Here is a 12,439-nt window from a genome sequence, read left to right on the forward strand (position 1 = left end):
TGTGGGGTGCCCGCCCCTTCCTGGTGCATGCGCCGGAGGCCCCCTCTGGTGAAGGGCGAGCTACGGACGCCGGCGGGGCTGCGGAGCCGCGTGGGTTGCTGGAATCCCGGCGCACGCGGAGTCCGGTAGGTATCCAGACGGGCTGTGGGCTTGGCTGTCCCTGCCCGGCGTGCGTGGCCCACGGCTTCGCTGAGGCGCTCGCTCCCCGGCTCGCCGCCCCGCTCTTCGGAAGTGGTTCCCGCCCTTCCCGGTGCGTGAGCGTAGGATTCCGCGGCGCCCGTTTTGGGGGCGCCCGGCCCGTCAGGTCCTTTCCCTCCAGAGAGGACGCGGCTCCCCCTTCGGGGCGCCGCATCCCCCGCTGTCCCGCACCCTCGTGTTCCCGGGTCTCGCACGGCGGGGCCGGCCCACCTTTCCCCTTCGTTGATAAGATTTTTAATTTTTTTTTTTTTCCCCTCCATCTGCAAAGCTAGACCTTCTTGTTCCTCAGTCCTAGCCAGATCCTACTCGGGAAATCGATCCCTCGGAGGCCTTGAAGCTGCTCTTTTCACGCTTGCCGTGTGAATTAATGGTCACTTCTGTTGTGTGTTTGGAGAACGTTGGACCAAGTGCAGTTCTTTCCGTCAACCAACACATAGGAGGCGTGCGAAGGAACCAGACTACCCGAGGTGAAGTCTGGCTCAGCCGCTTACTAGCTGTGTGAACTGGACAACGTGAGATCTCTGTGCTTCGGTTTCCTCGTTTCTAAGATGACGTTAAAGTACTTAATTCGTTGTGTTGTTGGGAGAATTAAATATAACATTGCCTGGCAAATGATAGCGATGATTATGAGGTCCAGCCTCTATTCTGTAACCTCTTGGAAAATCTCCACACCTTCCCCAAAATAGAATAATCCTCCCACTCATTAGCGTATGAAATTACCCAGCCTATAAAAACTAACCACACCTAATTTCACAGCCAGGTTCACCCTCTGCAATGACCCACACTCTGTCTCTGTCTGTGGAGTGTGCTTCTGTCTGTATCTGAGTAAACCCACTTTTTACCTATCACTTTGTCTCACTGAATTCATCAGGAACTTGAGCTTCATTAGGTCCTGAAACCAGGTACTGTGGGTTTTGGCTGGGTTTGAGTCCCAGCCACGTGGGTTCAAGTCCCATTCAGGATTTTGGCTGGGTTCCAGTCCCAGCCATGTGGGTTGAAATCCCAAGCAGGGTTTTAGCTGGGTTCGAGTCCCAATTTGAGGTAAACAGTTTCAATTCTAAGCTCTAGGGTGCAGAGTCACTATTCTTCTAGTACTTGGGCCTTTTTGCTGTTGTTTGTTTTCATTGGAGTATAGTTGTTGCTTTACAACTATATTGTATTAATTTACAACTATATGTTGTGTTCGTTTCTGGTATACAAGAAAGTGAATCAGACGTGTGTATGCATACATCCCCTCTTCTTTGGATTTCCTTCCCATTTAGGTCACCACAGAGCCCTGAGTTCCTTGTGCTGTACAGGAAGTTCTCATTTGTTGTTTTCAGTCACTCAGTCCTGTCAGACACTTTGTGACTCCACGGATTGCAGCAGGTTTCCCCTTCCTTCACCTTCTCCTGGAGTTCACTCAAACTCATGTCCACTGAGTCGGTGATGCCATCCAACCATCTCATCCTCTGTCATCCCCTTCTCCTTTTACCTTCAGTCTTTCCCAGCATCAGGTTCTTTTCCAGTGAGTTGGCTTTTTGCATCAGGTGGCCTAAGGACTGGCACTTCAGCTTCAGCATGAGTCTTTCCAATGAATATTCAGGGTTGAGTTCCTTGAGGATTGACTGGTTTGATCTCCTTGCTGTCCAAAGGAATCTCAAAGAGTCTTCTCCAGCACCACAGTTCAAAAGCATCAATTCTTTGGCATTCAACCTTCCTTATGGTCCAACTCTCACATCCACACATGACTGCTGGAAAAACCATAGCTTTAACTATACAGATCTTTGTCAGCAAAGTAATGTCTCTGCTTTTTAATACACTGTCTAGGTTTGTTATAGCTTTTCTTCAAGGAGCAAGCGTCTTTGAATTTCACGGCTGCAGTCCCTGTCTTCAGTTATCTATTGTATATGTAGTATCAGTAGTGTTTATATGTCAACCCCAATCTCCCCATCTATCCCGCCTCTTCTCCCGCCTTGTTCCCTATGTCTGTGTCTCTGTTCCTGCTTTGCAAATAAGTTCGTCTATACCATTTTTTAAATTCCTTATATATGCATTAATGTAGGATATTTGTTTTTCTCTCTGATTTACTTCACTCTGTATAACAGTCTTTAGTTCCATCCAAGTATCTGCAAATGGCACAATTTCGTTCTTTTTTTACATCTGAGTAACATGGTGCTAGTGTTTGAGTGGAAAATGTTTAGTGGGAATGACCCCTTTTGGGTACTTATCCTTAGTTTCATAAGCATTGATGTTGAATGAACTGTGTTCTAATATATTTGACCACTTTTTTTTTTTTTTTTTTAGCCTTTTAACATAGTTGTAACTCAAGAGGAGCTGAGACTCTGATGGCATGGCTTTAGTTACCTTACGGAGGAACCTCTGTCACTTATCTGACTTTCGGATACACGGAGCTCTGGCTGCTCTGAAAACTCAGCATGTAAATCATGTTCACAAGACAGTCAAAGAGCATCTGTGTCCATGGTTCTGGTCGCTGCACCCTGGGCCCATCAGGGTCCGGTTCCATCATGCCCATTGTAAGAAGTTTCATTCAGAAAACGGAAATGACCTCCATCCAGTTGGGGAGCCAGGGTTCTCTCAAGTACACAACTGGGACAGGTTTGAACACAGTGTTAAAAATGTGGACGAACAGATGTTTTACAGGAAACTAAACAGCTTCACTTCATCAGAAGAAGTCTTACATTTTATAAGCACACTGGAGACTTTGCCTGATACTATGATGGCAGGAGCCTTACGTCGTATTTGTGAAGTGGAAAGAAAAGATGGTGATCAAAGGTTGCCAAAAGAAATACTGGAGAGTAGTGCCTTTCAAGCTTTGTGTGATCGATTTGGACGGAATCCCTCGGATCTGTCAAATGCGGGTTTGGTGACTGCTTTTCAAGCCTTGACTCTGTTGTGTGGGGATGCCCAGAGTCGCTTGCTGATGAACCTGGAGGCGGAATGCCAGCATCGTCTTGAAAGGGGCAGCCTGGATGTTCACAGTCTTTGCATTCTGGGGGAAACTCTGATTAAACTGCACGGTCCAGGCTTTTTGACACTAGACCTGATCATATATCAGCTGCAAGGGGAAAGTTTGGAAGCATTTACCCCTGAGGATATTGTGACCCTTTACAGACTATTACAGGCAAGTCCTGAAAAAGCGGACCAACAGCAGAAGTTCTTAAATAAGATCAACCACTTTTCTCTATCACTCGTTTCCAACCTGAGTCCTAAATTGATGAGCCAGATGCTCACTGCCCTAGTGGTCCTTGATCAGACTCAAGCCCTTCCCCTGGTTATCAAACTGAGTAAATACGTCGTGCGGCACATCGCTCGCTTCACTAGTGAAGAGCTCAGAAAAGTCTTAGAGGCGTTCATATACTTTGGGCACAGTGACAGATTCTTTACAGAAACCCTGGAGCAGCATGTCGCTTCACTGTGTCTCACTCTGGATCCTGAGCTTGTCAGCAGAGTCATGGAGTACTGCAGCAGAAAGCTGATTCTTTCAGAACCCATCTTCAACGCAGTGGCAGAAACTTTTGTTTGTCAAGCAGAAAAATTTTCACCTAGTCAGACTGCCAAGTTAATCGAGCCATTTGGAAAACTCAACTATCTGCCACCAAATGCTTCTGCTTTATTTAGGAAGCTAGAAAACATGCTGTTAACCCACTTCAATCATTTTCCCCCCAAAACACTGCTGAAACTTCTCCATTCGTGTTCTCTTATTGAGAGGCATCCGGTCAATTTTATGGCCAAGATATTCAGCCCATATTTTCTTCAGCAGCTGCAAGGTGAGTTGGTTATGACTTCTGAGAGTAGAAAACTTATCGTTTGACCTTGATGTTTTCAAGTCACATATATAGCTTTTCTTTTTTGGGGGGGAAAAGGAAATGGCAAGCCACTCCAGTATTCTCGCCTGAAAAATCCCACAGACAAAGGAGTCTGACGGGCTCCTCTTCAAAGAGTTGCAAAGACTTGAACACGACTGAGCAACTAAGCACACATACACAGCGTGTACCTTTTTTATTGAGCTTTATTTTTTTCTTCCACTATGATCTGAAGAAGAGACCTGAAGTTGCAGATGCTAACATAAACACAGGGTTAAAGACCAGTAGAACATTGCTCGGAGAGATAAAACATTTTGGGGTAAACAGACTTTGCTACCCTAGCTGAGAAACTGAATCTTCTTGTAGAGATCTGGTGATGACAATGGCAGTATCATAACATGTTAGGAGCTTTGATGACAGCAGCTGTATCATTCTTTTTCCTTTGTTAACTGGCCACATGTGGAACTTCCCTGACCAGGGATCAAACACATGCCCCCTGCAGTGGAAGCATTGGGTCTTACCCACTTAACCACCAGGGACGTCCTGTCCTTTTTTTGAGAGATGTTCATCTTAATTCAAGACCACCCAAATCTGTAAGAATCTAGATCTCCATAGGTAAACGGAATCCCCACTAATTCTAATTCTAACTCTAACATGTATCTGTCACTTTTAATTATATTCTCCAATTAGGAGCTTGCATTCTTGAAAGCCAGAATGAGATTTCATTGAGATAACAGGCAGGAAGGCATAATTAATTCTAACAAGTTATTTCCCTAGTGTCGTTTAAAGGTATCTTATTAGAGTGAATTAATTAAAGTTGTTGTGGTTCAGTTGCTCAGTCGTGTCCAACTCTTGGACACCCCATGGAGTGCAGCACGACAGGTTTCCCTGTCCGTCACCATCGCCTGAAATCTGCTCAAGCTTATGTCCGTTGAGTCTGTGATGCTATCCAACCATCTCATCCCCTGTCAACCCCTTCTCCCACCTTCAATCTTTCCCAGCATCAGGGTCTTTTCCAAGAAGAGTTGGCTCTTCGCCTCAGCTGGCCAAAGGATTGGAGCTTCAGCATTCAATGAATGTTCAGGACTGATCTCCTTTAGGATGGACTAGTTGGATCTCCTTGCAGTCCAAGGGACTCTCAAGAGTCTTCTCCAGCACCACAGTTCAAAAGCATCAGTTCTTCAGTGCTCAGTGCTTCTTTATGGTCACAATTAACGTTGTGCGTTCTGGCTGTTCTTTTCTCTGATTACACACAGCAAAATTCAAACTTAACTCTGACCAGGATGCTTTGTATTTCAGGTGAAGAGTCCTATTTGGACAGACTGAGCCTAGCACAACTGACCCAACTCTTCTTAACCTCAATTCTAGAATGCCCATTCTACAAGGTAAAAGTTAAGTTCCTTCTCTTTTGAGCTGAGTAACCTCTTTAAAAAACAGTTTTCATTCACTTGGAGTCAGTTGCCACCAGGTAAACTTTTCTAATAATTCCACTCATCATGGATAGACTTACAGGCCTTTTCCAATACTTGTCTTGATCAGCCATGCTGTCATAAACATGCATACATACCCTTTCATACTGGAGCCCTTTTGTTGTTTTAATCTAAAGACTAGATTCCTGACCATGGGGTGTTGCTGTTCAGTCGCTCAGTCATGTCCGACTCTTTGCGACCCCATGGACTGCACCCCAGGCTTCCCTGTCCTTCCCCATCTCCCAGAGCTTGCTCAGACTCCTGTCCATTGAGACAGTGATGCCGTCCAACCACCTCATCCTCTGGATGGCTGGATTAATTTTTGGCAGAGACTGACGGATTCATTTCCCCCTAATAGTTGTAGATGTCTCATTTCACCAGCAGTGAATGAAAGTGACTGTCTCCCCCCATTTCTGTCGCAGTATGTTCTTAATGCCTTTAATTTTGTCATTTGGCTCAATGAAATGTCATGTCACATGCTTCAGTTGCATTTTGATGAGCAGCAATGAAGTTGAACATATTTTCACGTGTTTATTGGTCATTTACATTTGCTCTGGATTGCCTCGTTATGCCTTACTTCTTATTTCGTAGAGTTGTTTGTCTTTTTTGTTTTGTTTTTTGTCCTAGTGAAAGTGAAAATCCCTCAGTCGTGTCCAGCTCTTTGCAGCCCCGTGGACTATACAGTCCATGGAATTCTCCAGGCCAGAAACTGGAGTGGGTAGCCTTTCCCTTCAAGGGATCCTCCCAACCCAGGGATCAAACCCAGGCCTCCCACATTGCAGGCGGATTCTTTACCAGCTGAGCTATCAGGGAAGCCCTAGAACACGTTGTAAAAGACATTAATTATTATGTGTGTTGCATGTATGTTCTCCTGGTTTGTTCTAAATTTGTTTCGTTTTAATTTAATATTGTTTATGCCTTTTTGCTGCACAGAAATGTTTGTTTTCTATAGTCAAATCAGTTCATTTTTTATGGCTGCTGGGTTTTCTGTGTTTATGAATATTTTATGACTCCTAAGGTAATATAAATATTTTACTGAATTTTAAAAATACTATTTTCCTATTACGTTTAGATCTTTAATTTACCTGAAGTTAAGTATAGTCTGTAATGTGTGGCAGAACTCTAGCTTAGTTCTTTTCCAGATGGATAACCAATTACTAGCACCATTATTACATAGCTTTCCTTTTCTTACTAAACTGAAATGTCAGCTCTATCACATTTTCCACTATTAAAAACTCAGTTGGGTGGCCTCAAGTCCCTTAAAGCAGTTCTAAGAGCTCTAGGGATGTTTCTTGAGCTGGCTTGCTTTCTTTCTCTTCCTTCCTTCCTTCCTTTTTTTCTTTTTGTGACCACTGACTACATTTAAAACACGTTTAAAAGGTATTTTGGATTATTGGTCTTGAACTATAACAGGAATATTTGGCATCGTCTCATTGGCAGCAACATGGATGGACCTAGAGAGTGCCACACTGCGTGTAGTCGGGAGAGGTGTCGCATGACGGCCCTTATGTGTGGAATCCGAAAGAGACAGTGTAAATGGGCTGACTGGCAAAACAGAGACTCAGAGAATGAGCTTATGGTTGCCAAGGGGAAGGTTAAGGGGAAGGGGTAGTTAGGGAGTTTGAGTTGGAGATGTACACACCGCTGTCTTTAAAATGGATAACCAGCAAGGGGTAGGACAGGAAACTCTGCTCGGTGTTCCATGGCAGCCTGGAGGGAGCCTGGGGGAGAATGGATACCTATATGTACATGGCTGAGTCTCTTTCCTCTTCACCTGAAACTATCAACTATCATTGTTAAGTCAGCTATACCCCAGTTCAAAATAAAACGTTTTTCACAAAAAGAATATTTGGCATTGTCCTTTTGAGAAAGATATTTGTGCTAAGTCTTAAAGACACATATTGCCTATAAAGTAATCTTGGATCAGATTTTTATACAGCATTCATTTTATTCTCTGATTTTGTGTCTGATTTTCTTTCTCACGTTTGCACATACATTTTTAGGGTCCAAAACTTCTTCCTAAGTTTCAAGTGAAATCCTTTCTTACTCCATGCTCTTCCCTGGAGACCCCCATGGATTTTCACCTTTATAAATCTGTGATGATTGGACTAATCGACCTGTTAGGAGCAAGACTGTATTTTGCTTCAAAAGTGTTAACACCTTATTGCTACACAATAGGTAAGTAGCAGGGAGTTGTGTTGTTATGCAGTCCTCTGATGGAACTTGTGGGCCTTAATAGCCACCACAGGTCTGGAAACAGAGTGGAGCTGGTCCTTCTGAAGGCAAATGGGAACAGGGGTGGGCAGTGGGGTTGAAGGGCCAGGACACTGTGGGTGGAGTCCTGCAGGTTAGCCTCATGCAGCAGAATGTCTTTGGGCATCCTTCCGGGGCATTCATTCAAGAGGAATAGTGACCCAAAGTAAACAAATGAAGTAGCTCAGACTAATTCCCAGGACACAGTAAGTGCTCAGTAATTATCAGCTATTCTTATCTGCTCGGGGCTGCCCAGGCAGCTCAGAGGTAAAGAATCCTGCCAATGCAGGAGACGCAAGTCTGATCCCTGAATTGGGAAGATCCCCTTGAGAAGGAAATGGCAACCCACTCCAGTATTCTTGCCTAGAAAATTCCACGCAAGGACAGAGGAGCCTGGTGGGCTCCAGTCCCTGGGATCACAAGGAGTCAGACACAACTGAGCATGTGAACACTTGTCCTCCAGGCTACTGCTCTCCAGTACAGTAGCCACACATACTAGTTGCTGTTTAAATTTTAATCAGTTACAATTGTAAAAATTTACAGTTCAGGTCCCCAGGTGCGCTAGCCACCCTTGACGTGCTCTGTATCTGGTACAAGTGTTTCCAGCATCGCTGAAAGTTTTGCTGGACGGCACTGCCTAGAGAGTCAGAGGCCTTCTGTTTTCACATTATTGCGTCAAGGACAATCAGCTCAAAGAGGACAGTGTTCCTGGGCTTCCCACGGTCACGTCTCACTCCCCTCCTTCATGAGCTCCCTTTACAGGGAAGGACGGGGCGGCTCTGCGCCCAGGGCCCATGTGTCAGGGTTCTGGCTGTCTCACCCGCCCCTGGGGTGCTGGAGCTCAGGGACGCTAGGGGCCAGCTGTGGGGGATCGTCTTCACTGTTCCCACCGCCTGTTGCCAGGAGAGTGAAAGTGTGTGTAGTTCCCGCAGTGTCCCAGGGACCCGGAGGGCCCCCTCCTTGTTCAGGTGCAGGGGAGCCCTCACAGTTTACCCTGATGTGGTTGGGCAAAGCTCTGACTAAATTAAAGTTCTCACCATTGTCTGGTGTGGTTGTTGCTTTGCAGCCTTCTGCCCAGTTGATAAACGCAGTGCGGAAGAAATCAAAACAACCAGAAGGGAAGGAAGCTAGTGTTTGTGAGGGTATCACACGAAGACTTTTTCCTTTCTTCTCTCACTAGATGTTGAAATTAAATTAGACGAAGACGGATTTGTATTACCATTTACAATTGATGAAGATGTACATAAAAGGTAAAGAAAACCGTTGTGATCTAGATGTTACGAGACTTGTCCAGGTTAATCCACAAGGACTGTTTCTTAGGAAAGTGAAAAGGTAGACACAGTCTGGAGATAAACACTATGGCGTACCAGTTTTAGAAATTCCTTATCACTTTTTATGAACTTTAATGTTGATAAAGTTGAGTGCTTTTTTCATCAAATCATTGGATGACAGTCATGAGTCATTTGAACACAGTATGGGCACAAAAGCATAGCCAAATCCCAAATAAACTCTGGAAACTAAAACTATACGAATATTTTGGATTGTTATGAAAATGAAGTTTCTCTCTCCCGTTTTTTAGAGTGGCACTGTGCATTGATGGTCCAAAAAGGTTTTGTCTGAATAGCAACCACTTACTGGGGAAGGAGGCTACTAAACAGAGACACCTGCGCTTGCTCGGTTATCAAGTTGTCCAGGTACGGTTTTGCCTTTTTCGTTTCCCCAAAAGCCATTTCTAGTTCAGATTTGCTTTTCCCAGGGTCCTAAGCGGTGTGGCAGCCCAATGGACCAAGACTAATGTCTAGTTATACGTCAACTTTGTTCATTACACTTGTCTCTTGATTTGTATTTTGAAACATGGTTTTTAAACTTGTTTTCCAAAAGTGAGACATCCCTAAATTGTGTATAAGCTGTGCTTTACTTTGCTTTTAGAATTGCTAGATTATTAGAATGTCTATTTTAATTTCCCTTGACGTAGTGAATAAAATGGACATGATGGCCCATAAAGCCGGAGCCTTCACGACTCCTGCGTGTAAGGCCCTCGCTTGCCTTTGCACTGAGGGCCACTAACAGGCTCTTCCGTGAGGAGTCGCCGTGCGTGTCGGGGTTTTTTGTTGCCCAAGCTGTCTACCACCCTGCTCTCTGCTTTCCTGTGTAGTTACTTTTTTCCACTCCATCTTGTACGCACCCAGATTAATTTTTCTAAAACAAATCATTGCCAGCGTGCTCAGAAACCTTTCTTGTTTCCTTACCGCTTATGGCATAAAGTCAAACTCCTCTGCCTCTCAGCATTCCGGATGCTCCGTGGTCTGCCTGCGGCCAGACCATCTGCTCCGAGCGCAGCAGTCTCCCTTCTGGCCTTTCCCCCTCGCCCAGGCCACTCAGGTGGGGTCCACCTCTCGGAGTGTCCCAGTTCTCGTCCTTCATAACTCCCAGTGAGGTCAACCTCTCACCCTAATGTAAAGTGTCAGAAACTCCCTCTCAATACTAAAGCATGACTTTCATTTGTGTGTTCTGCTTATGTTTTGTATTTATTGCACATTTTAAGTTGATACCTGATTTGTGAGCTCCCTGGGGACAAGGATCATGTTTAGCCTTGTGTAGTCACCCCCCGCAGCGCTGGCAGTGCCGCCGCTGGCTCTGGGCTCACAGGATGCGTGAGCTGGCTGTGATGTCCTCCTGCCAGGAGCTGATGCTCCACCATGGGGACGGGCATGACAGACGGACAGGGCACCCCCAACGCCAAGGTGATTTCAGATTATGAAGGATCATGATGGTTTTCTTTTCTTCTCTTCACAGATACCCTATTATGAGATTGAGATGCTAAAATCAAGACTGGAATTAGTGGACTATTTACAAGGAAAACTATTTTCTCAAAACTCAGGTGGTCATTGGTAATAAGAACGAATACCGACTTCTGAACTCACATAGTGAAAGAACTTGCAAATTAGCCATTTATTTATGGAATGATCTGGAAAGGGTCTCTCGTTTCCTTATACTGTGTATACACTTTTGCTGTGTCACTAAGGCGTGTCTGATTCTTTGCAACCCGATGGACTGCAGCACGCCAGGCTTCCCTGTCCATCACCAACTCCTGGAGTTTGCTCAAACTCATTGAGTCAGTGACGCCATCAAACCATCTCATCTTCTGCTGCCCCCTTCTCCTTCTGCCCTCAATCTTTCCCAGCATCAAGATCTTTTCCAATGAGCCAGTTCTTCACATCAGGTGGCCAAAGTATTGCAGTTTCAGCATCAGTCCTCCCCGTGAATATTCAGAGTGGATTTTCCTTGAGGATGGACTGGTTGGATCTCCTTGCAGTCCAAGGGACTCTCAAGAGCCTTCTCCAACACCACAATTCGAAAGCATCAATTCTTCGGTGCTCAGCTTTCTTTATAGTCCAGCTGTCACATCCAGACACGACTACTGGAAAAACCACAGCTTTGACAGTATGGACCTTTGTCAGCAAGGTGATGTCTTTGCTTTGTAATACGCTGTCTAGGTTTGTCATAGTTTTCCTTCCAGGAAGCAAGCGTCTTTTAATTTCGTGGCTGCTGTCAGCATCCACAGTGATTTTGGAGCCCAAGAAAATAGAGTCTGCCACTGTTTCCTTTTTTTCCCCTTCTGTTTGCCATGAAGTGATGAAACCTGATGCTGTGATCTTAGTTTTTTGAATGTTGAGTTTTAAGCACTTACCAGTAGCAAATTTAAAAGTAATCTTTATTTAACGCTAGTATCATAGGTACTTTTATACATCAAACAGAGCTGACCAAGTACAATAAAGGAGTAAATGTCATTATTTGTTTTTAAGTCTTGAGTCTTGTGATGGTCATCTGCTAACTGAAAATATATTCTTGAGAGACTTTTGCTTGCTCTTCTAACAAATGTAAGAAATTTTATCTCCTATTTTTTTCTTTTGTGTTTTATTAGAGGAAGTAATATATGGTAAAAAAAAAAAACAGCAAGGAAAATAGGTTTGCATATGAACGTATAGAATTAGAGATTTACACAGACGTAGTCCTTTAGTTAATAAATTTGTATTGGTATGGGAGCTTTCTTATTCATAAAGGTATAAAGGTGTGAAAAAGGCAACCTAAGCAGGGTTGGGGGGTGTTGGAGGGAGAAACCTCTAAATCGAGCCTGGCTTCAGACTGCCCAGCTCACTGTGTGTGCTCCACTGTCCCATTATGGCGAGTTGAAAGTTTCGGGGATGAGAAAGGTTCTGCACCCAATTAGAGTGTGTGCGTCGGCCAGGGGGTAGGGGGTTGGGATCGCCACACACCTCCAAGCTATGCTCCAGCACCCACTGAAGGTCCTACAATTGAACTCCGTTCTGACAGTGTCTGCCTGGAGAGAGCTCCAGATCCCACAGGTGGAAGGCTCAGGCCCACCCTTGTGACAGTTGCCACATGACCTGACCAACTGTCTATAGGTCAGAGGCTTCAATATCCCCCCTCCTTCAGTTCAGTTCAGTTCCGTCACTCAGTTAATGTCCGACTTTTTGCAACCCCATGGACTGCAGCATGCTAGGTTCCACTGTCCACTATCTCCTGGAGCTTGCTCAAACTCATTCCCATTGAGTTGGTGATGCCATCCAACCATCTCAACCTCTGTCATCCCCTTCTCCCACCTTGAATCGTTCCCAGCATCAGGCTCTTTTCCAGTGAGTCAGCTCTTTGCATCAGATGGCCAAAGTATTGGAATTACAGCTTCACCAT

At 44.9% G+C, this 12,439-nt stretch overlaps 1 protein-coding gene across 3 annotated transcripts; it reads left to right on the plus strand.

Moving 5' to 3' along the window:
- FASTKD3 (FAST kinase domains 3) lies at positions 38 to 10,854 on the plus strand. Of its 3 annotated transcripts, none has more exons than XR_001919801.1 (7): positions 38 to 125; positions 2,485 to 3,968; positions 5,304 to 5,389; positions 7,477 to 7,651; positions 8,793 to 8,976; positions 9,306 to 9,420; positions 10,523 to 10,852. XR_001919801.1 is itself a non-coding variant. In XM_018065769.1 (7 exons), exons 2-7 carry the CDS (start codon positions 2,531 to 2,533, stop codon positions 10,619 to 10,621), a joined length of 1,983 nt encoding a protein of 660 aa, XP_017921258.1. In that variant the 5' UTR covers positions 38 to 125; positions 2,485 to 2,530; the 3' UTR covers positions 10,622 to 10,852. The 3 variants fall into 3 exon arrangements, 2 of the variants coding, with proteins under 2 accessions (XP_017921258.1, XP_005694924.1); XM_018065769.1 differs by having other exon boundaries at positions 8,907 to 8,976; XM_005694867.3 differs by lacking the exon at positions 38 to 125 and adding an exon at positions 320 to 665 and having other exon boundaries at positions 8,907 to 8,976; positions 10,523 to 10,854.

This window comes from Capra hircus, chromosome 20 (assembly GCF_001704415.2).
Source record: "Capra hircus breed San Clemente chromosome 20, ASM170441v1, whole genome shotgun sequence".
In the NCBI taxonomy this organism is placed as follows: domain Eukaryota; kingdom Metazoa; phylum Chordata; class Mammalia; order Artiodactyla; family Bovidae; genus Capra; species Capra hircus.